We start from the raw sequence: 27922 nt of genomic DNA on the forward strand, positions 1-27922 counted from the left end.
TGCAGTTTAAGAGTGACACAATTAAAGAGTGGGCACAGCATTCAACATGTTTTCATCAAGTTTTAATAGTGTCAGCCAGCAAAAATCAGAATAGATCTTACTCATATGCAAAAACTTAGAGTACAGCATTTTGTTGACTCCCTAATCAGCCAACACATTTAAGCAACACTATGCCCATACACAAAAATAATGCCTTTAATTAATCAGATTGCTCATTATGTTGCTGATTACATTACTACAATGTGCTTTCTGCAGCTGTACAGTTTTAGTGAAGACAGATCTGGATTTGCGTGCACATATCATGAGCAGCTTTGCATTTACATGCACTTACATGTGATGTTCCACTAGGATTTTAATGTTCGGAGCATGCATTCTTAAAAAGTCTGCCTGCCACGTTTCCACAAAAAGAAAAAAAAAAGATAATAATAATCTATTGACATCATGTTAAATCACTCCCTTCTGTTATAAATAACCAAGTGCTGAGTCTTGACCAACATACTATTAGTACTGGTACATTCAAATACAAACCAGACATCTGTGTGAGCATGCCAATTTGTACTTCTACAGAACAGTGCAAAACACAAAATTCATTCCTGAGACTAGTCAGCAATTAGTCCCTTCATAGCCCAAGTGTCACATTTTGCTTTCCTTGTCATTTAGTGAATAATACAACAGGAAATAAAAAATATGTGGTATATCTACAGCAAGATGTATTGTGATTCATCAGTATCGGCAACACAAGACACATGGACATAGAACATGTGCTCATTTGGTCAAAGAAGAAAAAAAACAAAACAATATGGCATTCAGTGGAATTTCTTTTAGCTGCACATATTTTAAATGCTTGGTTCTGAAAACCTGAAACATGAGTACTACAGTGCTAATAGAAATTTAAGAGCTTTTTATACAGATTTGTACAACATGACGACCCTTTTCAGTTAATTCCCTCTGTCAAAGGCTGTCACGCAGGAGTAAAGATGAGGTCCTTTGCTTGGATGCTTTTGAAACAAAAAAGTCAAGTGCAAAATAAAAGGCTTTCCGTTTCTTAAACGTTTTCGATGTTGTTGTGGTGTATTGTCAAGTTCTCAATTAAACGGAGCGAGTCTCCACCTCGATCTTCTCCTCTGATTGCGACGACTCTACTTCCTGGTGGCTGATGTTCGGTCGAACCGTCAGCAGCGGACCACCGCCGTAGATGGAGTGGAGGAAGTTCCACGTTTCCTCAGAGATCTGTCCTGAATCTGCTCCTGTAGGGTCGGTGCAATCACAAATGTATACATCGTAAACGTCAGCAACAGGAAAAACAGCTCTACAGTCCACAGCATCTCTGCAAGACTTGTTTGATGCTTTTTAAAAACCCATATTAAAATATTCAGACATACATTTCCTACTAAAACAGAAGAAACAGAATTACAACTTAAAAACGTTGCTTGTACCTTGTTTGAGTGTTAAATGGCCATTCTTGTTTACTGTTATCTTTGAATTGTCGATAGGTCCCGGTGGGTCTGGAAAAAGACGAAGAAAAGAAAATTAGTTGTGAAATTACATACATCAGTAACAGAGTTATATTCTCATATCCTAACTGTATCAAAGAGCAATGATGTTAAAATGTCAAATGCTTTTGTCACACTACAAAAAAGCAATATCTGCTCCCCATTCGCTACAGAGAGAAGACAAATATTAGAGGAGCAGAAGTCAAGACAAAGAAAAAAAAAAAGACATTTGCAGGCGTGCCAGATGCAAGCTGTTATAAATAGATGTGACAATACAAAGTAGGGGAAGCAAAGAGAAAAAAAAATATGAGGACAAGTGGAACACCAATGAAATGCATTTTGACGCCTCATTTTGCTGGAGCAGGATAGAAACCCGACTCGGGGGACTAAAGCGAATTCTTTGAAGAAAAAAATCAAAAGAAGGAACGGGGACTCCACAGTTTCTTTTGAAAATGAGCTGTTTGTAAAAACCTGAGAATTTGGATTTTCTATAGGAAAAAAAAAAAGAAAAAAAATCTATTTGCCTTTTTTTTCCCCCCATATGTCGATGAAAACATATAGACTCGCAGTTTGTTCCAGAAACTCTGTCTCTCCATAGTAAATCGCATGGAAAACATTTAACCTTTTTAATCAGACATTTAAACAGGACTAGGGGGGTGGAGTAGGGTGGGGGAATGGAAAGGCAAGACCTCTGTCCAATTACCATTGTCTTTTCCTTTGACAAAGCCCTCCCACTCACGAAACCACTGCATGCTGATGCAGTATATGACCACTGGAGACTCCTCCTCCTGGAACGCCTTGTTCAGCTACAGAGGGAGCAGAAGGAGCCAGAGAAAGGGAGAGAGGAAGTGGGGGTGGAGTGAGAGGTAGAGACAAGAGGGAGGACGCAAAGGGGTGGGGAGGGGAAAGAGGAGGGGTAAGTGGGATGGGATAGGGGACAAAAAAAGGAAAAAAGTAAGGATGAAAGGATTGAGAGGAAATGGAAAACCAAATCAATTCTCTCTGCTAGTTACTCCAATTAGAAGACAGTCTTAAAACCACACTGCACCAGTTTCATCTCTCTTGGAAAAAGAACAAAAAAATGACACATTTCTTGTTCTTCCTTTTTAGCTCTGTCTTACACTTACACGCACGCACGCACGCACGCACGCACACACACACACCTATTCTGAGCAGGCAATAACAGCTGCATCTGTCCCAATGCATTAATGATAAGGCTTTCATCTGGCTTGCACCTCTCATCTCCTGCTGGGGTGAACAGCATCAACACATGCAGCCTATCAACTGGTTAAATAGACTGAAGAAAAAGGGGCCTATACACACCTATGAGTCCTGGCTGCACTGACACACCGTGCATTAAAACACACACATACACAAACCAGTTTTGAAACTATCTAAATAAAGCCGCTGCTTGGACGGCTTTTCAGGGGAGGTGAGGAGTGGGTGGGTGCTTACCCTGACAAACATGTCCAGCTCTTGCTTACGCCTTTTCTCCAGTTTTTCTATCTCAGTCTGGCACGTGTGGCAGACATACAGGTGGTTGACAGCCGGTCCCCCTCCGTACCTGCGGGAAACAGTACATACAAACTCACACGTTACTTCAGCCAAAGGAATCGCTGGATCTGAAGATGCTTAAAGCCTCCAGCCAGTCTGAAAGCAGCCGTGTCGACTTCGTGTACCTGCTGTAAAGGTGATCCCACACGTTCTGCGGCAGCATCACTACCAGGTCATCGATGAATGTCGCTTTGTTGGGCGGCACACCTGATGAAACGCAGTGAAACAGCAGTCAGACGCTTGCAGTGTAACATTTTATTTTACATGAAATGCAACAGCTCGCATGGTTACAGATCAGTGCTGAGCTTAAACAGGGCAAGAAGCTCAACTATGCACAATTCTGTCAAATTCACTGCTCAAACTGTGCTACCAATATCATTAAATATTCTTCAGTTTCTCCTTTTTTCAGACCCCCAGAGCTTGTTATTAAAACTCCTTCCCAAACTGCATGTCTAAACTCCCCGCAGGGTGCGCGACTATGAAAAAGATTATTTTTTAGATCTCCACAGAAAGTTGTTTATTTTGCTCCAATTTTTGGCTTTTTCTTGAAAAACACTTCAGATGTATTTATTACAGCCTGTGAAAACCCACTGTTTAATGTCAATTATAGCTCCAGATGGAACTTTGATTTATTGTATAAATTAGGGACTAAAAGAGTTTTTGAGCTTAAGATACTAAAAGTCAGGATACGGTGGCAACTCATTCCTAAATTTCCAGATTTTTAAATCACCTCTCTCTTTTGATCCAAATATTAAACACCAAATAGGTTGAATAAGCCCGTAAGCTTTATTATTTATTACACTTACAGGTTATAGGGTCTCATTTCCTTCTCTAAGCTAGGTTACACAAATAATTTATACAGCAAAGCTGACCTGGGTTAATTAAATGTTTGTTGACTTTTAGCAAGTCTTTTTAAAACAGCAAGATCAAGAAGGAAGTGGGAGTAGGACGAAATAACAACCCTTCCATGTCGCTGCATTAAAGCTCTTTGAATTCATTTGTCAGCTTAAGTTCATCTTGACATGTGAGAAAGATATGAGCAGCAGTTTCCCCTAGACTGAAAATCTACACTGCTGCTCCCCCAACCCTCTTGAATATTTCATTGGGCCTTGTCTTATTGATTTATAATAGGCAAAATTTAATTAAGAACCTCTAATCTTAATAGGCAAACAACAAGGCTTGCAGTAGGACCCTGCAGATACTGAAGAATGTGGGGGGGGGGGGGGGGGAGTGAACGTGCAAAAAAGCACTGAAATTTTGATGCAACGTGAAAGCCGAGATAAGATAATGAACCAAATAATGAAAAGTGACGTGTGAACCCTAAATAAATCTAAAATGATCTTAATTACTCAGTGTACCAGGTAATTAAAGTCTTTAAATTCGCTTCTTTAATCTAAGATACTTTGACTAAAATGAACAATTCAAAGAAAAATTAGTGGTTTTTTTATGTCTGCACCAGCACCATTTTACAGCTGTTTATTTCAAAAAGTCCTCCTGGGAAAACATGCAGCCAGAGCTTCTTGATGGAGTCTTAGTGTGTTTTTCATGGCACACTTGAACAGGAAAGTGAAAATAAGCTGTGATGTTTTCGGCTTTGCACACAAAATAAAACAACTGGCTGCACTGCCACAAAGCAATCATGGTTTCACTGCACTGATATTATCTCTGCTTATGTACCTGACTAGCCAGTTATTATGTGCTTAGGTGCTGGTGACTACCAAGCAGGAGGGAGAAAGCTGTAAGTGCTTATTTACAGTGTGTAAACACATTCTCTGTTCTGCACAAATTATTTTTCAGTTACGTCACTTCCATTCGCATGAACCCTTTTAGGACTTTTTTCCCCCTTTCTCTGCTAAAAACAGAATGAAGGATCATCTTCACAGAGAGAAGAAACCCCTCCCCCTCTTCTGAAGTTGGAAATGCCGTTGTCAGAATCAGAAATCCAGAGCGAGAACAAAAGCCAAAGCTGTGTCAAAGTCAAAGCAAAACGTTTTGCACAAAGCATTTAGACACAGGGCGAGGAAAAGGACAATCTGACCTCCGAGTGGCTTCAGCAGGAAAACTGACATTTTCATACGCACCTCCATGCAAACACAGGAAGTCATCATTGGAAATGGTCCCTGGCTCGGCAAATGTCTTGAACTTGTTAAGCCACTGGCGGGAGACGTAGAACTGCAGAAGGCTGGGCTCCATCATGTTGAATAAGCCCGACACCCTCCTACGTTCTTTCACTGCATCCTCATTGCTCTTTCTGGGACAGAAACAGATCAAATATTAATCAGTATTTTAGATGAATAAGCAAAAGTACGATCCAATTTTTAATAGCTGAGCAGCGTAGTGAATTTTAAAATGCTACAGAGATAAATGAGAGCTTGTTTTTACATTTGTTCAGGTAGGAGTTATAGAAGTACAGTGTGCCAGGCTTACTTATAAAAGAGCACGTAAGCTTCAGCATTCTGGACACAGGCTTCAGACACCTCAGTCACACTTTGGTCGTCAAATTCATACCACAGATTGTTCACATCATTCCTGCAATAGGCTATGTAGTGGCCATCTGGGAGAAGACAGGGGGATGTGTTAGAGCAGCATTCACAAATCTATCAAGTAAGTGTGAATTTTATTTCCAGGGGAATGAATGCAGGACACTCGTATGTGCCAAATGGTGGCAGCTGCCCTGGTCTCATGCAGAAAAGGGAGTGACTGCGCCCACTCACTGCTGGCAGTGCCATGATGACAGATGACTGACAGCAGGTCGTAGCTGGTGGTCTGGGCGGAGCTGTCTTTGGCCAAGAAAGGCTGCAAGTCCAGACCCTCGAGGGGGAATGACACATGGGTGCTTATCTTGGTGGAGAACATCAGTTCGTGTCTGAAGCGCTTCAAGTGAATACACAGGATCTGAAGCAGGAGAATGAAAACATTTCTCATTTCAGAAGCTTGGCATTTGAAGACATATTGGATAAATATTTGGATTTCTTCATCATATAAATATCTAGAAATGTCAGTTTACCTCTGGCAAACTTTGCATTTTACAAAATTTGACTCCATTTCGTAATCTATGAGGGGGGAGGGAAAAAAAGATCAATGAGAGGAGCAGTCATTGCAGGTGCAGTCCATTTAGATCTCATTTTAGTTAATGTGCAATAAATTACTCACTTCTTGCATTTTTCACAACTGTACATGTTATCTCCTAAGGGAAAAAATTAAAAACACAAAACAAACAATTATTGAGACATCATTCTTGATGTTTGTACTGGCACAACATATTTTTCCACCCACCCGCTTACCCTTTAGCTCATCTCTGGCAAAGAAAGCTGCAAGGCAGTCTTGTAGTGTAACCACTGGACCCCAGAACCAACTAACAGGAGAAACAAACACAGAAGGAGGTGAATTTTAGACAAAAACAGAAAGCAGCTACTGAGTGGTGCCTGATGTAAAAAACAAATAAATAAAAAATACAGCATATGGGTTATAGACACACCTCTTGATGTACTCCATGACAAATGCTATCCACCCCTGTGGTGCATAAGCTTCCCCGCAGGAGCCAGCTTTTACCAGGGAGGTTTGGTGGGTGGATGAGTGGAGCTTGGCCAGGTCTTCCTTCCCTGGAATGGGCAACGAGATATCCTGGAAGTTCTCCAGGGTCACAGACACCTGATGGCCACAGAAGGTAGAAGTGTAATGGGGTTGTTGTTCTTTTTTGCTTTTTCATTTGTTTGTGTTTTTTTTTTTTTTTTATAAGGATTTGTCAGGAGCTGTCACTTTGCAGAATTATCCTTAAGGCGAAAATGTCACTGTGATCACAGATCATCTTTCCTCCCATCATCAGAATGGCATTTTTTCTACCTACTCCTCTGTTGCGGCTCAACATCTCAGCATTTTCATTAACATTTCAATCGGATCTAACAACAAAAAGACAACCAAAAGCACTAACCCGATCACAGGTGAGGCACTGTACTGAGCTGACAATGGTCCCGTCGAACACGTCTGAGATAATGCTGCGATATTTCTTCTGGCGCTTGTTCTTTGGCGGGGAGAATGTGGTCACTGCTGTGAGAAAGCAGACAGAGGCAGAGAAATTTGAGAATACAGTACAGCATGGCTCACACAAGAGTCAGCAAGGATAGTTTTGGGATACTGTTACCTTGCTAACCTCTTTATATTTACAGTTCTTATTCTGGGTACGACTCCCTCTCATAATGGAGATGAACTCGCTGGCACTAAACAAAGTTTAATACCTTTCTTGTGTGCCGGGTTCAGACTGGGCCAGCCAGAGGCTGCTTTGGGTGGACTGCTGGACATTTTGGGAATGTGCCCCTCCATGGGGACTGGACTTTGTGGTCTTGTAGTGTTTGGCATTTGGATATCTGGAAAGCAATCTGCAAGAAAAAAAAAAGACCAAGGTTTAGAGACTCTTAAGGTCATAAATTTAGCCGTGAATATCAAAAAGTCATCCCGTGAAATATGAGCCACTATTTCTCATGTGTTTACCTGACGCTCTGCCTTGAACCTTGATGGCTCCCTGGCTGCTGATAATAGGCGTGGTCTCTGTAGTGGTATCAACATCTTTGTCGATGTCCACTCCAGTGCTTCCACCCGTAATGCCATTAGTCCCGGAGCGATACAGGTCATTAATCATGTTCTTCTCCTTCTGCCACTCCCTATTGGCCTGAATCTCATCTTGCTCGGGAATCAGCATCTCTGCTTCGTTGGTGTCATCTATCAACGCATTCCCACCCTGCACTTCATTTTCGGCCCTCTCGCTGCTACCGCAGGACTCACATGACTGGAAGTCATTGTCTGACTGGCTATGGTTGTCCTCCTCGGGACTGTCGTCCATTGTGATGCTGTGAGACTGGTCGCAGGGCTCAGGTAGCTGCTCCTTCAGCTCTTCATGAAGCTGATCCATTAAGCAGCGCAGAAACTCCTGGGAATCCTACAGTGCAGTTAAACACAAAATATTAGCAGGGCAAGATATTTATTCTACTATCTTGGTCACCATAGCATGTGGAAATCAGAGCTCCTTATAACTCACCATTTATTCCTCCAATATATTACTGAGTTTGACAGGCAAAGTGAAGCACATCTTCTTCCAAATTACATAAAACAACCACTTCACCTCCGTGTTTATCCCAATTTTGATCACAACATCTGAAACCAAATGCTCATGAACGTGTAATCAAAGTTAATGAACCTCAGACATCCAATCTCCCTCTTCAAGCCAAATGAACTCTCCTCTCACAGGAGCTGGGGAATGTTAACTTCATTCAGAGCGATGTTTAATCCAAGTCTGTGCAGCCCAGCGTGGCGTGACAAATGAATACTCTTCAGCTAAAACCTCTGAACAAACAGTGGCCAGCCAAGAGGAAACAGGCCTCTTTTATCAATTCACCATTCAGGCTTATAAATCCCTTATTTACAGACACCAGCCAAAGACACAAAGTGCCTCAATTTAACTTCTCTGAAAAAACCTTTATGTCCATAATGCACAAAACTTTGCTTTCAAGTTCCAAATGGAATCAAATCAAGCAATTTACCTTTAGACCAGGTGTGTGTGTGTGTGTGTGTGTGTGTGTGTGTGTGTGTGTGTGTGTGTGTGTGTGTGTGTGTGTGTGTGTGTGTGTGTGAGAGAGAGAGAAAGTGCATGTTAGTGACTGAAAAGGCAGAGGATTCGGTTTAGCGGAGTGAGTGCTTTGAGCTGGAAAAAAAAATGTAATTTCTGTAAAGAATAAGAATAGAGTGATACGGAGGGAAATAAGAGAGACTATAAGATCTGGGGCATCTTAATAATCTGGGGTCAGACTGATAATAACCCCAGCTCAGCACAAAAAAAACAAAATTATCAAAAAGAAAAATATCAATAACAGGCCTATTACATTATTATAAAAGCATATGATCTTTCATCATATTTCAGACAGATATTATTATTTCGTACAACACAGTCGTCAAAGGTTTGCATCATATCACCTGCCGACTTTATGACAAATGAAAGACTCAAATACGCTGTTTGGCTCTAGAAAAAGGCTCAAAGTGTGACAAGTGTCCCCATGTTTTTGTTTTGTTTTTTGCATTAATGAAAACATTGCACATTCATTTCATCATCTGGGATGACCCACCTGCTGAGCGTATCCTCTAAACATGGGGTTTATGGCTTTGATCCCCTGGAACAAGTTGGTTGGGACCACATAGGAAGGTCTGCAATGTGAGAAAACACAGCCTGATTTAAAGATGTAATTTTTTTTGCACGGGTCACATGTAATGTTGAGTGTGAAATTAGAAACAGCAAAACTGCTCTCATGTGAAAGACTGTATATTAAAGATGGACACAATCAGCATGATTTTATCCACTGTTTTGCAAAGTATTTAAAGTTTGAAATTTTTTTGCTGTCACCATCTCAGCTTTGACAACAACAGAGGGCTGGATCCAACTGAATGGCTTCGTGTTGGGCCTATGAGTAATTTTGCAGAATATGACTGTGTGTTGTAGCAGTGTACTGCCACCAGGGGGGCAGTGTAAAAATAGATAAAAGAAACATTGCTGCTCAAAGTCATATTAAGCAAAGAACTTCTTTGTAGTGAAGTGAAACTGAGTGTAAAAACAACAAAATGTCTATCACAGCCAACACACTAATTTTGTTCCATCATTTTACTGCGTTTCCTGTTTAAGTGAATTTTTCAACCAGTCAGCAATCATCATCAACATCAGGCTGCATGCCATCATACCAAAATCCAGAAAGAACTGAGCCTAAAGTTGAGAGACACTGCGTGCTGATATGACAGTGGCTTGTCAATCACAAGCTAGGTCTGTCTAAAAGTGCTCCAAGCCTTTTTGTCCATTTTGACTTAAATGAGGAGAATAATTGACAATACACATATCATATTGTCCCACACGCCATCAGACTGTTTAACTCCTCCCTGGAGGGGAGAGGGAGGGGAAACAGGAGGACAAAGGAGGGGGGAACAACTAAGCTGTAGTGCCTCTTCACCTCACTGTGCAATACCTTTTGTGCAATACTTTTGTAAATAGTCAACGGTGCAATAGACTCAATACTTGAAATGTGCAATTCACTTGTATTTTTATTCCTATTTATTCTATTTATCCCCTTCGTATATTTTATTTATATTGTCTCTGTATTTATATATATATATATATATATATATATATATATATATATATATATATATATATATATATATATATATATATATGTGTGTGTGTGTGTGTGTGTGTGTGTATTATATATATATATATATATATATAATATTCTGTAACTTCTGTCGGTGCTGTGCTTTTTTGGAAATCGAATTTCCCAGAGGAACCCACCCGAGGGATTAATAAAGTTCTATCTAATCTAATATAATCTAATCATTTTGTATTCATTAAAACTCTAAATTTGTAAGAGAGACCATGAATTAATGGATCAATTGGGAAGTAAGGTCATTTTTCCACACATTTTTCTTAGTGCTGTAGTGAGATTAACGCTGACAGCACAAATTCTTTTATAATCACACACAGAAATTGCCCCTGCTGGCCACTGGAAATAATCCAGGACTTCCAGGTCTGAAAAGTGACCTGCATCCATCTTTTATATACATTATTTGCGTCATTTTCTAAACATCTTACTATTCGACTGGGGTGGTAATGAAAGCGACCCTGAATTCCAACTGTGGCATGGAGGCATGTTAATATTCATTCTTCAGTCATGTAAATAACCAAATACCTGTTCTTGTGCCACAGATCTGACACCAGCTTCTGGTAGCTTTTGCAGAGAGCGGGCTTCTTGTCCGTCCTCACCAGGCCACCACATTCTACAAAAAACTGTGTCAGGGGTGGGCTGCAGAAGGAGGGGGACAAAAAGAAGAAAGGATGAATATATCACATGCAGGAATAAACGAGCCTTTACCAAATACTGTCCTTCAGCAAAACAGTTTGTCATTGGTTGTCATTACTGAAGAGTGGAGTGAAGTGTGTAATTTGAAAAAACAGAATGTAACAATCAACTTTGACACAGGAAGAAAAACAGAGCAAAGAACAATACTGCATTATTATAATATGTAGCATTTGTAAAAAGCTTTTTTGATACCTTAGTATTATCATACTACTCAAGGTTAAATGTGTGTTTTCAATTAGACTCTAAGATTAAAATATATTATAAAGAACAGAGATCCAGAGAGGTTTCATTCTGGCACATCTACATAATGTTGCCTTCACTTTATTTTTTATTCATTTCATTTAAATTCATACTTGAGTCATTGAGTGATATCACAAATTCCCAGAGGTTTTGTCTCATGCGAGAAACCGCCTCACACAGCTGAGAGTTGAAGGACATCAGACTGGCTGAAAAGAGAAACAGCTGAGGGGATTTTACTTGACGAATACAGAATGGACGGGAATTTGCACGAAAGAGACAAACTACAGGATGAATAAGGCATGGAGTGTTCCCTTCCCTTGGCAAGAGAAAAGTCCTTAGACTTGCATAATGACCCGAAAGTAACTGAGGAACGCTACGCTCACACAAACAGACATCAAAGCAAAGTTTCAGGAAAAGGTCCCTCCTTCTGCAGCTGCGTGAGTCAGTTCTTCCTATTTTTGGAATGTGATTTAGATTGCAAATTTTGACCCACATCTTTTCCCATTTTTACTTACATCCAGACACAGCATCATCCATTTAATTTAAACATTTACTGGCCCGTGGGTAGATGGTATTAGAAAGAAAGAAGGGCTTTGCTTTGTTGTTCCATGAAAAATAAAAGCAATAAGACAGCCTCGAGGTTTGTTGCAGAGCTCTAAGTTAAGTGACCACCGCAAATAAGCCAAACATGAGCAGTGAATCACACAGATTGGCACTTCAATAAACAATAAAAGATGAGTCAGACTGGAAGAAAAACAATAAAAGAAAGAGGTAAAGAAAGAAAGAAAGAAATGGTGGGAAAGGAGCAAGAAACACATGAGGAGAAGCAACAGAAGACTTGTGGGGGGGTAGAAGAGTTGGTGTTCATCTGTAAGAGAAGACCCTACAGGGAACTCCAAAAGGCCATTTCTGTCATCTCAAATGGTGCACTGCAGCAATTTTCACTCACTCAAATGAGCACAGCCGCGGTTGTTTCTCACAGTCAATAAGAGGCAGTCAGATGGTGTATAAAACAGCAAATGGCTATTGAATAGGCGCGTTAACAGTGTGAGAAATGAGAGGAAAGTTAGACGAAGAAAAAGCTGTCTGCGCAGGAACAGTGGGATAGACAGGTAGACGCAGGGACAGAAGGTGGATAAACAGCAGTCTCACCAGTTGGACAGGGCCTGGAGGGCAGCGTTCATGTAGCAGGTGTTGCCTATATTCTTCAGTCCTGTCAGGCCTGACGGAGACAGAGCACACCGGGGAAATTAAAGTAAGCCTTTCATCAACTCCTCGTAAATTTTAATGGCAGACAGAAAGTGTCTACATTTTCACAAGACCCGTTTCATTTCTGAGATTAATACTTTACAGCAGGGGCAGGAAAAAGTGCCTGCCTAGTGTATTTTAGACACAGCTGCTGTGGCCTGTGGTCTCCACCCCATTACACAGCTCATATTAATGGATTTTATCGCTCCTACTACAATTCAAAGTCTTATTTCTGTTTGGGGTATAATAACAATGGTCTAAGTTCTAGAACTTCATTTGCCATAATGTTTTGGGGAATGCAAGTGAGAACCTATGTTTCTATTTATTCAGAGTCCAGCCTTCATGAGTTTTGTTGCACAGCCACTGCACAAACCACATTAAACAAGGCCCCAGCATGCACTTGTCTCTTTCACCTTGTGAAACCACGGCCACAGGTGATAAAATGTAGAACAGGGATGTGCTTCATTACTCAAATGTTGCACCTATAACAGCTGATTTCTGGAGTATATACACAACAACAACACTTTTGATAAACCCACCAAAAGAACGGATTTCCACTGTTACACACCAACATTCAACATGGAAGCTTCTGGGATGACAATCCCTCCCATCCACAGGGCACAAGGCAGTCAGTGAATGGTTTAATCAGTATGAAAATTATGTCTGATGGACAGTCACCAGAACTTGACCTAATTAAACACCTCAGGAATATGTGGGTCCAGTGCCTTCATCAAAACACCAAATGAGGGAACATGCTGTGCTGAATTGTGTCCATTCCTGCTGTAGCGGTCCAGAGATGCGTTTTCCTTTTATAAATATGTCGCCCACATATACGACCAGCCTGTTCTGCAGTGCACATTAGTTTTCAAAGCGTATTCACCATGCTTCCTAATCATATGATCTGCATGTGTGACAAAAATATCTGTGAAGCAGTGCCAGTGCCCGAGCTGCACCACATGAGGCGCAACATAACATATGTCATTTGGTGGAGCCTGTGTGCAAACATTACTTCCACAGTGACTTTGGTGGGACAGAGCTGACAGGAACCCACTGAGCTGCACTGCCGCTCATAGTCCTGCTTAGCAGCATTGTGCAGTTTACCACAGTTTTTGGCACTGCACGTCATCCTAATTTACCCTCATCTGCAGATTCATAGCTGCAAGTAAATCATTGTTAGTTGATTTTGTTTGTGTTTTAAATATATGTTTCAGATGACTAAGAGGGGGGGGGGGGGGCTAGGCAACACATTAGCTGGCTTTTCTCAGCTCTAGTTATTTGAAGACTGTTTGGTGCATCAGAGCCGTTAAAAACACTCATCTTATTGCAAAAATTTACTTCTGTTTAATTACATTCATAACATTCGCTTTGAACTAAACCACCTGCTGATTACCGAGCTCTTGCATTTGAGGTGTTCATCTTTAATTTCGTCAAACTTGGATTAAAGAGGCGATAAAACACAATTCAATTTTTGTCACCCCACTGACTTCAAAAGTATTTGATTTTAATAATTAAAAAGGTGTCTAAGGCAGCAGAGCTTCGACTTTTAATTAGAAGATTTGAATATAAAAATGCTTCACTTACGGCCTTTAAGCCGTTTTCACTAATGAACACAGGACACTGTCCGCAGCTGAACTCTCTCTGCAGAAAACAGGCAGAGATGCCGTCTGACTGTTTTTCAGACACATGAAAACAGTCAAACGGCACAAATGACTTCTGCTCGCTCACTGTGCAGTTGCCTGCTTCCTTCAACTGAACATTGCACAGACTTCATACTGGGGAGCTGGCACGTTGACGCATGTTCAGTGTTTGATCTGAGCGTGCGGGACATGTACCTCTCATATCTACCTTTGTTGGTTAATATTGTGAGAAACTGATTGCAAGTTTGCCAGTTTGTTGAACTTATACTTCACATTTTTGCAAAGGTCTTGACTGATTTTATTTGATTATTGTGCCACACATAAAAGCAACAATGTCAGCTCAAACAGGCTACTGGACATCTTTAACCTTTACCTAGCAGAGTGTATTCATTTTTTTGATTTGAAATATATTTGTTACCATTAATTTGTCATCTCTAATAACCTCTTTATAGTTTTTAAAGGACTTGGCCCATTGGTGCAACAAGGACAATGGGTAGTTCATGTTATGTAAATGGGCAAAAGTATTGAACGACACTTGCTAGTCTTTGCATTCAGGTGTTTTTGGTCTGATTGTCACAGATGAATAAAAATCAAGCCCCTAGCCATGCCATGTGGTTAATGCCAAAGCTATCATTAATAAATTAGCCAGGAGTAAATCAAATAAACAAGTCTGATCTCTTGGCAAAGTATGCCACAAGAAAAAAACAAAAAACAAAAACAGTATAGTTGTTTGTTTCAGTGGACACGAGTTGTGCCGTATTTTTGTTTTCTTGGTTTTTTAAACTAACGTTTTTTTCAATAGGAAGAATATTTTGTCTCTACAGCAGGTACAGTATGCCCATGCTTTTGTTCAGGCTTCTGCAAGGATGTATCACTAAGGCAACCAAGAAAACAGAGCTTTGAAACAAGTGTCAGCCTCTGTAATTTACCTCAAACCTTTTTCTGCCTTTTTTAGTGTGGAAATCTAAACACAACGCTTTTATATCCAGACTAGTAATTTTAATGGCTAAACTTGATAATGGTAATTAATAACATATTTTAAATTAGTACCATATCCAAAATAATAACAATCTGTTATGTGGATGACTTGAACATGGATCTCTGGACCAGATTATCCTAACTACCATAAAAGTCCAGCCGTCAAATGTGGACTTTTCTTTGGGCTTTCAAAAGAGGAAAAATGTCCATTTTGTGTACACAGTCAGAAATCACGACATGTCAGCTGAAGCAAATTTAAAAATGGTCTTCATCGACCCGAAAACCAGGGTCAACAAACACAAATCAATAGATTACAGCACATGAATATTTCATGAACTGCTGTATGACTGTGTTAAAACAAAATCTGCTTAAACTGCTGCTTAAGCTGCAGTAAACACCACCTCTCGTGGCAGATGTTATGTTTTTTGGCCGTCTGCCACAATAAATGGATGTGTTTAATATAAAATCTAAACTAGCTGTGTTGATTTGAATACTTTAATTTGAAAATGATAGTATTCATTAATAAGATCTATCAGCTAACTCTTTGTGACACTGATGTGGTAATCACTTAAACACAGCTCACCTCTGGCACGTATGTCGTCTTCCTCTTCCATCTCCATGTCTATGTCTTCACAGCCACCATTAGAGGGCACTCTCAGGGAGGTAGGACTCCCAGGGGCCTTGTTGCCATCCTGTAACAGACACACATAAACCTTATAATAAAAGATCTTGTCTAGGAAATAAATAACTACAGTTTAATTGTTACTGGTGGAATTCCTCATTCGTGAATATGTAAACCAGCCTGTTCTACAAGTAAACCGTATCTTCAAGCTGTGAGATAACAATAGAAAGGAAGCCTGGCTCATACCTGACCCACGTTCTGCGGCAAGGGGAGGGGTTTGCTGTTGCTGTGGGGTGAGTGAGGACCTAGTTTACGCTCCAGGAAAACTTCCTTGCCACAAGCGTAGCACCACACACGAAGCGTGGTCAGGTTCACCGTGAGGTTGTGTCTCGTGTCCTATCCAAAGAAATAAATTCTATTAAGACACGTGTCAGAGCTCAAAAACAAAGTTTAACAAGAACACTGTGTTAACAGGAGCAGCTGACACACACGCCCCTGATTCATAATCTTCAGCGCAATCTAACAACCAGCATCTTGTAAAATGGGTGGTGCTGCTTTTATATATAAAAACTAAACGTCTCTCCTGGCAGCTGGACTAAAGTTATTCTAGGAACAGTCCAACTAAATCATGGGGTGAATAAACTCATGACTTTTCTTCTCAAATTAAATTAATTTGAAAGAGAGTTTGCTTATTTAGCACAATTTCAAATCCACCTAACTTCATAGAACATTAGTGCAGAACTAGTTTGAGTATATTATCCAAATTATTTTGTTCCAGGTATAATTTGTAGATCCTCCCTAAGCACGCTAATAAACTGATACTTTCATAGCACCTTTCTACTTAATTCAAGCACTCAAAGCATTTCCATACTACAAGTTTCATTCAACCAATCACAACAAACAATGATACATCACTTTTATCTATGTCTAAGTGCTTTTTAGTTAAACATTCACACTCCAATGGATGCACTGGGATTCAGTATGTCAAAGCATACGTTAACACATGGAATGGAGGAGCCGGGGATCAATCAAGGTCGTCCACTAAACCTTTTCTTTTGGTAGATGACCCACTCATCTACCAATCATACATTTACTGCTCTGAAAATAAGGATAGGATACAATCACTGAATGTCTGTGTTTCTGTTCAACATGTGGCTTGCAGAACAGGCAGATTATAGATTGTAGCTTTATTGAACCATCAAAACAACATGAGCAGGTGACAGAAGTAATTTGTCACAGGAAACAAAAGGCAATACAATACTATTTTTTCTTATTTTTTCAAATCCCTTCAAAGACCTGTTTCAAGTTAAACCTGGATTTTAGGCTAGGGTAAGAGTCTGGCAATTAGTTGTGATGGTTAGATTTCAGGGCAAGACACTTAGGAATAAATTAATATCAATGAATGTACCCCTCCATCTACACAGAGATGGTAACAGGGAAACAAACCATCTCAAACTGGGCGCAGCACTTACACTGGTCCATAGTAATACACCACCCAAATTTGAAGTAGAAACAAACAAACAAACAAAAAAGGATAGACTTCAGAGTATTTTAACCACAGTCAGACTAAACTGGCTGTCTCAAGTCAAAGGTGGAGATCAAGGCAGAGCGAAGGCTAAAGGGGAAACGTGGCCCAGTTCTGCTGACCCACTGCTGTTGGGCGGGTTGACACGAGACCGAATAAGAGCAGCAGCACACACTGTATTATTCATCGGGCCTACATTAGCCTTCCCACAGCGGTGCAGAGCAGAGCTGGCAGAGGTGACACACTAGACTGAGCACAGCCTCGAAACACCACAATTTAAAACATTTATAAAGGGAAGCATGCCAGGTGGGGCATTCATAACAAACTGAATTCACAGAGCTTTACAGCATGTTTTACCAGCATATATAATATTTAACTGTTTAAAACAAATTCAGCTCCTTGTTAATTATGATATTGCGTGAGAAAAGGGAATAATGCAGTAAAACCTGTCCCATCACAACAACTCATGCCTCATTCTCAAGCTATTTTCAAACTAAAACTAAAAACACATTCGTGGTGTTGTGGCAGCGTTGGCCGCAATAAAACATCTGCTTTACCCTGTGATCGTCATAAGGAGGTGGTTGGATCTAGTTTTGTGTGTCAAATAATTTAAAAAAAACAAAAAAAAAAACATTTGACTGTCAAGTCTCCTTCCTAAGCCTCTTCTGTCTTTAAGAGTGAAATAACTGAGTGCTAGGAAATGCAAGAGGCTACCATTCTTCTTCTTGTGATCCAATCAGGAACTACACTTTCAGAGTACCGGCAGCTTGAAAGTAACTGGAAAGCTTAAAATAATTTTCTTGAAATATGCAGGAGTTTACTTTAAACATCCATTTTTAAATGTATAGTGGAGTTTGAAATACAAACAAAAGCAAATACCTATTTAAAGCTAGACAGTGTGGTATTCATAGGAATAACTGAGTATCCTCCACTTTGAGAGACGGTGATAACTGGAATTAAAAGTGCAAAATTAAGAAGATGAGAAAGCAAGAAATGAAAGATTTTTGTTTCCCTTCCTCTTGTCACTGCTTTTGCTGGGGGGATATTTTAAATCATGTGACTGTAACTGAATGTGAGATGATACAGCAGTGCCAGAGGGATTTAATAACACAGTATGAGCGAACAAGTCCACTGAGTCATCAGTCAGTCATTATCTTCCTGATGTATGTACTGAAGCATCACATGCACCTCAGCACTGGTAGCAGGTAACGACCTTAGACCACCTTTTACAGAATTTCAGCAGAATAGTTTGATTTCAGTGCTTAAAACCTGAATTTTTTTTATTTTTAAGCTGTTTATCTGCCTGCTAATGTGCCAAATAATAAAAATGTACAGATATTGAGTTTTGGTCAGCTCTGTGATCTATAGCTTGACAAAAACATAAAAACAAAAACATTATCCCCCTTTACTACTGTGTCACATACAATCTGGCAGTAGTCTCCATCACTGCGTAGTCAAGAGATTAAAATGGTTCTGTCCCCTCAGGGCTTCTGGAGCACTAATTAAGCATGGTCCCTATTCTTGAAAGATTTAGATGGCTTCAACTGGAAAGAAAGGCGAGCACCGCAGACAAATGTCCCAGATAGAGGATCCATATTAAATTCATGAGCGATATCATTTAAAAAATGGCCAGCTAATATTAAATTTCTCCACCAGTACCCTCTGTATCCAATATCCCTCTTACAGCCTTTTCCAGATACAGACTTAACAACGGATATAGTAACAGCCAGAGCAAATTACATGTTTGCCCCTTTAGTCCTCCTGTCCCCACATGGCCCTAGCGTGCTGGAGGAAAAGCTTTAGTCAACAGTGAGAGCACCAGAGGGTGGATGAGCTGCAGGAGGGGTAGTTACTGTAGCCATGGAACCGACAGTAATAGTGAGTCTCCTGCACTTCCCAGAGGAAAGGAGATTAATAATGGATGATCCACTGCTGAAACTGAACTGGATGTATGGAGATGTGGCCAGACAGAGTTGGCTTGATGGTTTTTGAGAGCACGTGCACTTCAAAAGCTAAAAAGATGCACACTCGGGCTCTTTGACGAAGAAAAAACAATAAAAAATAAAAGTGGTGCTGGAGGTGCTTTTATTGCAAGTCATGACTCCTGGGACCTGGTATTCCTGAACTACCATCTGTTCCTCATCTGCTTCTCCTTTGGTTGCATGTAATTTCGATTAAGTTGCATGTAATTTCAAATCCTGATACAATGGAAACGCACTGGAAAGTCTGAGATGTCTCACCTGTGAGTGAACAGTGCTGTGGTCAGCATGAGATTCTCCACAACCCACGTAGGGGCATCCATTCTACGGAGAAAATTAAACAGGGGATGCAGAAAAATGAAAATGCAGTCTAATGCGGATACTTTTTCACCAAGCAAGAGCAGCATTTTCCAGCAGCAAACATCGTCTTACCTCCAAACAGGCCCATAAATTTGGTCCACCAACTTTACAGTCTTGGCACTGGCCCTAGAAAAATGTAACACCCAGGTCAGGGTTATTTCATTTAAGGTGAGAAAGTACCAAGACAATAAAACCAGGCTTGTCATGCAGTCTTTGTTATGCTGCATAGCACTTTTAATACAACAGAGGGTGGAGAGTGTCACTCACATGAGATTTTTGAATAAGTTCTTCCTTGGTGATCTCACCCACGCAGTCCAGGTGGGGGCAGTCACAGCTGGACACCGGTGGCATTGCTCACCCACTGGTCTGAGGATGTGAAAGAGAAAGAAAAACAAACCAACAACATTTAGTCCATGACTTGCAATTTGAGTTGAGTGACTCCGAGTTAAAACAACAACAAAAAAAACAAAACAAAAGAAGAACAATACAATGGAGGGTTTCTTGTCTTAAAACTGCGCTTCTCAACCGTGTAATTGATAGCTGACAGTGTAACAGAGGATATATTTAAAAGAACAACTCTGATGACAAGCAAGACAGTCAGGCTTCGAGTAACCTGACTCATCGCCTCACAAGATAAATTTTTTCCATGGCTGCATGACTGGCAAATCCCCTTATTATCAGCCCCTGACATGCCAAGCAGTGGATCATGACACAGTTGTCCAGCTCATGTCGAACAAGCAGTCGCATCATAAATGACTTTAATAATGACAAGGCAGACTGCTGAGATTTATGAATGAGTTAAGACCAAGCATCAACACCCAGGGCTGAAAAATAAACCTACTCTGGAAGTGGAAAACAATGCCACTCCTCTTGAATAGCACAGACGCCATGAAAAGACAGCCAGCTTCCAGCGTGAAACATGAAGCCAGTGGTAAAACGGTAAAACAAACTGGTATGCATCTAATGCTATTCTACTTTCTGAGCCACAGTCACACATATTTATATTGTGGTTTTATTCTATGGCTTTAAGAGGTTTTGTTCTGACAAGTTGGATCCATGTAGCGGTGCTGTCTTTTGTGGCCAGCAGGGGGCGACTCGCCTAGCTGCCAAAAGACTTCTGAAAATAAAATAAAAAAAGAGAACACCCCTAGGCTCCCTTCCTCTACGACTTCTGTGAACACTTTCCTGATTACTTCACAGACTTAGTCGCCAGTTTCAGGTTATACTGAATAAAACGTAGTTATTTTAAGGCGGTTATTCTAAAAGCCAGAAACAATTATCTAGGGTATATTATTGCCAAGAACCTTTGAGTGTCTGCTGTGCCTCAGTTTTACAGCAGGATCTATCACTGGTTTGTCCCATCTGATTTCAAAACACCATAATGGAGAGTACAAAAACGTGTCTCATCCATCTGTATACTGGATTTAGGGGCAAAGGTTTAAACACCCACATGTAGCTGCTTCACCTCCACTAATTAAAGTCACTGAACTCAACCTCTCACTGTGTTTGCTGATGGTGCCTTTTTTAATGGAGTTATCTGAGAAATAAACAAACACTGCTGTGTGGTACAGACTGTCCAGAAAGCCTTTGCTTCAGCTGTGCTAAGTGAAATTATCATATTTTGTATGGATGTCACTTAGCATCAATTAGCAGATGCACCTGGTCATACAGCTCAAGCTAATCAAGCTTGCTTGCAAAGAAATGTCTACTGAGAAATACGCTTTGTAGAAGGGAATAAAAAAGGGTCACATTTTCACCGACAGCAACACTGAAATGAATGACACATGTCCGACTTGCATGCCTGAAAATCGTGGATTGACAATAAACACACTAAAATGAAAGTGAAAGTCACTCCAATGATCCCAGGCTCAGGCTTTAGATCACACTCCATTACCATTAGTGATGATGGTCAAATGGACAAATTGACTGTGCTGCAGTCAGTTGATTGAGAGTCAGAGACGTTGACAGATTAAAGAGAAAACAACAACAAAAAACACCAAGATGTACTAATTAGCTGTGGCTACAAGCCTATTTCCTGCTCTGTCTGATGGATGTATACGACATCATGCACCTGAGACTTCTCATCAGTTTTCATTAGAGCTTATTGATAATTTAAGGTTTTCCCTGCAAATGAAAATGCTGGCATTCACCAAAGAGGTTTTGCCCAGCACCAAAGGAAAATCACCAGCAAAAACAACAGGAAAATATATAGACTTCTGCTATCTGGGGTAACGTAGCCTCTTTGTTTTAACTATAAGCAAATCAATAGTGCTTACATAGCTGATTTTGAACCAGAGGATAAACCCTTACTCATTCACAGACAATTCTGGATCCCATCTGCAACCATAACAGGTTATAATGATTGATTATTCAGCTTAGGCAATTCAAGTTTCAGTAATATAATATACATAAGATGTATCCAGCAGTGCACCATGCTGCCAAAGTCTGCCAATAAATGACAAAAGCTCTTCCAAACTTCATCAAACACATTCTTGCACGTGCTGAAAAATTATGATGCAATTATCATTTTAGTACAAATGAAGAGCAAAATCTCTGTACTTCCACTTTTCCGTGTGAAAAGAGGAAGCTCAACAAAGACATGAATCCCGTGCAGCGGGATGCTGAGAAACCGCTGGAACTTTCCATTATCGGGCTCCTCATCAAGGACGCAGTCGAATCCCCTACCCCGAAGAAACAAAACAGAAAAAAAAAAAAGGCTCACACACTGACACAGATGGCCTTTAGGGGAGCAGGGGACGTGCCGATAAAAATGACAAGGGACGCTGGTGGCTCGGGGTCTGCCTATCCAGAGTGCTGTGTGTAAAGAAGCATTTCATCATAAAGCAAACGGCTGAGTGTGAGTGTTTGCCGGAATCATATTTCTCTTAAGTCACATATTACTCCATCAAACACTGGGCAACAACTGTAAGATATTAACACATCATATTTTATAAAAGGGGAAAATAGAAAAGGCTGCAAATGAACAGGTGAAGGTCACTCCAAACTTTCAGGGACATTTTGGAGTGATCTTCTTGCTGCCTTTGGTTCAAATCCAGCTCTTCACAGCAGACAAAGTTTCTCTCAGAACAGATGGCTTGCTTTAAAGTAGCTTCTTTAGCTTATTTGACATCTTGTTAGCCTGTGTTAACTCCTCCTGATAGTTTTTCCTCCTTATCTTTAAGTGGTTTTGCACAGTTTTGTCCACACCAGAACGTGATCAGTTTTACCTCCTCGCTGTCCTCCTCTCTATTAATTAAAAAAAATTTGATGTGTACTTTCTTTAAATTTACACTTTTATATTTCATTTGTGCGCAGCTATATAAATAGTCACTGTTGTGGGCAAAGGAGCTTGCAAAGAATAGTCACTGTTGTGGGGTTTTGTGAGCACAAAACCCCACAACAGGTTCTGGGTACCGTCACTGGACGGAACAGAAGCATTAAAGAAACAGAAAACATTATTACACAGTCACACATTACACAAGTGATAACACTTTGCAGTGTTTTTCAGGAGGCACAAAAGCCAGTAATTTCACTTTTATCTGTTGTGTCCGATATGGACGACAACAGCCACTAAAAGGCTTAAAATAATAACTGCTTCTTTTTTTTTTTTTAACTGAAAATACCTCTTTAGTCTTAAAACTTGTGTCCCAGATCAATGATAGCATCATTCACCACAAAGCTCCAAAATGCAGTCGCTGGCACAGATTACAGCAGTCACATGTACTTACAGGGTGACTGAGAGTGCTTTATAAAAATATGAATGTTTTCCTTTTTATCCAGCATTGGATTTTTGTTTTCAGTTTCACTTCATTTTATTGATATACTCATGGTGTGCTTAAATCTTATTTGCCTTTACTTTATGATATTTTCTCCTTTAAAACATTCTACATAGCTTATCTTTTTTTAATTACTATTCTTCTTCTTTAGTACACTGATTTCTGTCTTATCAGTCATCTCTTATGCACTTACAACTAACCATCACAAAAGGTGCTATATAAATAAAGACTTACTGATTGATGACAGCAGATTCACTCAGCAGATTTAAACCACATTAATGATGAAATGACTCATACAGAGTGCCACAGCATACACAATGTCTTTAAACCTATGATATACCGCTTTGGCTTGCCAACAAGCACAGAAGACACCTGTTAAGTGCAAACGTATCAGTAAAAAAAAACAAAGAAATACACACAGGATATAGCTCCATCTATTTTAGTGCAAAGAGGAAGATGTGCATCCTCAAAACAGAGGGATGTACTACAAAGTGAGAATAATGGGTTAGTGAGGTATGTTGAGCTTAAAATCCGAACTTCCAGTGTCACAACTTCTTTTTTACCTTCCTAGATCACCACTGTGACTATTGCTGCTCAAATAACCTGGTCTGGAACAGGTTAGCTTCAGAGTTTACTTTAAAATATGTGTAATTATGCACCACATTTTCACTGATTCTCTTCAACACAACCAACAGCTCCATGGCTCTGGGCCAATAAAGTGATTGCTCTACCATATCTTATTGTTCATGATAACGCCAGTAAAAATGTTTATGAGATATAAAAACCTCATAGCAATAAATCATTGCTGTAGCAACACCATGTGTTTATGTTCCCTGGTGCATGCAACAAGACAATACCGCACGAGCACACAAGGTACATGTCAGCCTTCAGTGTTTTAGTAAAAAGGTACTTCAACAACTTCCAAAAAAGCACACTACTCTGGAAAATATGCAAGAAAAGTGTTCCCACCGCGGGTGAAAACAACAAATTTGTTTCACCACTCGAGGCAAAAACACAGTTGAGTACAATCAGGCTACAAAGGAGGAGATGCTAGCAGCTGGAGATGTGTTACCCAAAGGTACACAAATGTCTCCGCCAAGTGCCGCTGGAGCACTCGCTGGTTTGAATCTGCATGACAGGAATTGCAAATGATAAGTGGAATTACTGATGCAGTTACATGCTGGAAAAGCGGGGCTTTAAGCAGCTGGTTGAAAGCTCAACTCAGGACACGAGATTCCAGTTGGAAAATATTTTTTAATTTACAAGCTTAGATTACTTTAGCCATTCTAAAACGTACGTGTTAAGAAGTTATTTAATACTTTTACTTAACTTTGTCACAGGAAAATCTCCCTAGGTTAGTATTGCGCTTACATTTGATTTATGCTGCATAATGGTGTGTCACTATTACTGCACTATAATGCCACTGACACTTTGTTTCAATAGATTTGCACTTTGAATAACAAACTGTGTCATCAATGACAGTAACTCATTAGAAAAGAGGGATAGAAAATGCTCTTCATTCGCTTACACTTATAAATGCTGCTGCCTGCGAGCATCAATAAAACGTTGCCCAGCATTTTTTCCTTGTATCATCAAAATTATTGTTATGTTATTGTTGTTTCTTGGAAGTTGACCTATATCACCTTCTTCCCTAGTTTCCACTGATTAATTTCCCTCTGAAGAAACCTTGCTAAAATGAACTCTTTTTAATGACTTGTTTATTTCTTACAGTCAGTATTTTTCCATTAAAACACCAGTAAAAGTCCTTTGTAGAACAGCCTGTCTAAATGAGAAGAGCCAGCTGTTCACCTGCCACGCCAGAACTACCTTCTCTGCTATAAATTAATCATCTAAATTATTAATCTATTAATCATTCTATATTCCGGGGGGGGGGGGGGGGGGGGGGTGTTACATTGTCCAAGGATGATATTGATCCTTTACTGGGGGAATTTGTTCTATTTACATGTAACCTATTCAGTCACAGCTTACTTACACTATCAAATGAAGGCCTGCAGTAAAGTTCATTTTTCTCCCAATCTCCTCCAAAGTTTGTTTAACACAGACAAAAACACTTTGTCACCAAAAATATTCCATTTCACTTTGATCAGTCTAAGGGATTTCTACCTCTCCATCATTAAGCTGTGGTACAGAGTCAGGCGTAAACACAACGGGTTAGTTTTAATGTTTCTACAGATCCAGTTTAAAATTTCAGAGCTCAAATGTGTAGCAGTCACGTTTTTTAATAACTGTTGCGCTGAAAGTGCACTGAGTGACAAAATAAATGACTTTCTGCAGTAATACTCTCAGCTTATTTGCAGAAAAGTCGTCTTTTTTTCATATCCTTTATAGACTTTTATCAGGAATTCCTCTGACCGAAGCAGGAGGCACTCAATCGCAGTCAAGTGAGCGTACACAGAGCCTGAAGCAGAAAACCAAGTTTAAGAGAGAAAGCTGATCATTGTGATTCCCTCCCTCTTTGATTGTTTCTTCTTTTGTTTTTTCCATTGTACAGCCCACAGACAACAACAACAGTATGAGGGGGGGGGGGAAGAAACCTCAGAAGTACACACAGGACATAGCTCCATCTCATCAGTCGGTGTTTGTGGTTAATGACATGAAGCCAACTTTGTGTTTTGTTCCAAGTGCTGTTTGCACTAATATTACTCTTGGATGCAGATGAAAAAAAGATGCACATGTAAATGCATCATTACAAGCCAGGCCGGATCATCCAATAGCCATTCTGGGCACAAAATCACGGGTCGACAATGCTTGAGTTACTATCCAGGTAGCACATAAATGTTTTCTCTTCAATTTGAAGTCTTCTCGTTTCTAATCACCCAAAGAAATATATAATAAAATACTCAGCGACTAAACAATTAGCTCCAGGTCTGTCTTTGAGCAGAAGATGGTAAACATTTTGAGTTTACCTAAGTAATTAAAAGCTATCAGTTTATTTCTGACAAAATGTGATCCTCAAAACTAGAACTGCTGATTAATCCATCATCTTAGCAGTGAGAAAACAATGATAGTCCATTAAATATCTGACATTAGATATCAGATATTATAATTGACAGCAGGAAGATGGCAAATATTTCAGGGTTTTTCCTGCTCAGAGTGGACCTTTGGGGGACAATGCCCATAAACACAATTGCTCTGCATATTGTTAGGCAAAAGAATTAACAGAATTGCATGCAAAGTTGTTAACATCATGTTTATCACAGTAAAGGTGGAAAGCCAAAGGTTTATTTATGCAAAAAAACAAAAAAAAACCTGCATCTGTGTCTGGGTTTGTAGCGTCATGATCTGGTCAAGACAACAGCTTGACTGGGAGATATGAAAAGTTCATGTTCAGTCACGTGCAAGTCAATAAGCCTGCTTCCTCCCTTCAGCAAAACCGTCTCTAAGTCGAAGTTAACAATCAATGACGCCTTTGAAACTGATTTCATTTCATACCAACGCTAAATCCCTGCAAAGTGAAACAGGGCGAGGTTTCGTTCATCTTACCAGGCTCCTCGCAATTACCTGGACTTTGCGGCCATCCCTGCAAAAGCTGAAGTGACCTTAAACTCTGTAGTACACACCAGGAAAATCTGATTAGAAGCTAGTTTCACTGTCAAGCCTCGTGAGATTACGTAAAGCTGGTGATAGGAAGAGTATCTCGGCTAACAAACCTTTCTTTGCACCGTTTCACTGCCTCCGCCAGCAACGTGACAATACTACATGATATAAACTGTGCACAAAGGGGTGGCGCGGTCAGGGTGGGGCGTTAACCCGAATCTCGCACCACTAATGAAAGCAGCGATGCTGGCTGTGGCTGTAGCTGTTATCTTTAGGGAAATTTTGAAATGATAAGTAGCAACACAATAAACACCGGAAGGCGGAAAAACAACAACGCATGTAAAGCTTAACAGCTCACTTTAGCAACAGACTGTCTACAAATGGGTAGCATTGGCCACAATGTTAAAAAAAGAAGAAAAAAACTCAGTTAAAAGGGACCATGGTTTAACTACCTTGGTTTAAAGCAGCGGGTGGTTTAGCCTCACGTAGATAAAAACAGTGAATACTACAGATGTGTGTGGCTTCGGCCTTGTCCAAAGTGAGCTGTCAAAACCAGTCGAGGCGTTGACAGCGTCACGGGCTGACTAGCACTATTTCGCTGTTAACCTTAGCATGCTAACGGCCATCCTAAGAGCATTTTATCTGACGTAATATCCACAAGGAACATATAAAAACAACAAAAGGTGAACGTATTACCCTCCAGAGAGAGTGTTTAGGTGAAATGGTTAGCCAACTTACTGGCTAACGTTAGCCTCCTGTGATCGGGGACAATCCCACAGTGACTACGGCACAGTCAGCCTTCGGCCTTACCTGCTCGGTACCAAAGGACGCCGCTTCTCAGGTGGATCCGATGGTACTCCCGGTCTGCAACATAAATTCAGTCTGTACTTAGAGAAACATATTAGAGTGCAGTCCTTTCTTCACATTAACGATAACCGTCCCTGTCGCTCAGCGTGGTTGCTAACGTTACTGCTGTCCCCGCCTCTTTTCCGGTTTAAAGAAAACATACGAGCCCTCCCCATCCTGCTGCACGTTTGATTTTTAATTCTATACAGTCTATAAT

The 27922-nt window shown here is 40.2% G+C and overlaps 1 protein-coding gene across 4 annotated transcripts; it reads right to left on the reverse strand.

Annotated features, from left to right (window-relative positions):
* Nucleotides 1–40: 40 nt before the first annotated feature.
* On the reverse strand, nucleotides 41–27858 carry usp33 (ubiquitin specific peptidase 33). 4 transcript variants are annotated; one of them, XM_026149061.1, is made up of 24 exons: nucleotides 27670–27857; nucleotides 19793–19891; nucleotides 19598–19651; nucleotides 19427–19489; nucleotides 15908–16057; nucleotides 15623–15731; nucleotides 12329–12398; nucleotides 10766–10879; nucleotides 9161–9239; nucleotides 7536–7980; nucleotides 7283–7423; nucleotides 6979–7094; nucleotides 6526–6698; nucleotides 6332–6402; nucleotides 6201–6234; nucleotides 6055–6100; nucleotides 5762–5942; nucleotides 5475–5601; nucleotides 5129–5298; nucleotides 3173–3254; nucleotides 2949–3057; nucleotides 2197–2299; nucleotides 1437–1505; nucleotides 41–1247 (listed from the first exon to the last, which is right to left on the reverse strand). In XM_026149061.1, the coding sequence occupies exons 2-24, from the start codon at nucleotides 19874–19876 to the stop codon at nucleotides 1090–1092; spliced, it is 2748 nt and encodes a 915-aa protein (XP_026004846.1). In that variant the 5' UTR covers nucleotides 19877–19891; nucleotides 27670–27857; the 3' UTR covers nucleotides 41–1089. The 4 variants fall into 4 exon arrangements, with proteins under 4 accessions (XP_026004846.1, XP_026004847.1, XP_026004848.1 ...); XM_026149062.1 differs by lacking the exon at nucleotides 27670–27857 and adding an exon at nucleotides 26973–27070; XM_026149063.1 differs by lacking the exon at nucleotides 27670–27857 and adding an exon at nucleotides 26806–26830.
* Between the last annotated feature and the right edge of the window lie 64 nt (nucleotides 27859–27922).

Source organism: Astatotilapia calliptera, chromosome 18 (assembly GCF_900246225.1).
Source record: "Astatotilapia calliptera chromosome 18, fAstCal1.2, whole genome shotgun sequence".
Lineage (NCBI taxonomy): Eukaryota > Metazoa > Chordata > Actinopteri > Cichliformes > Cichlidae > Astatotilapia > Astatotilapia calliptera.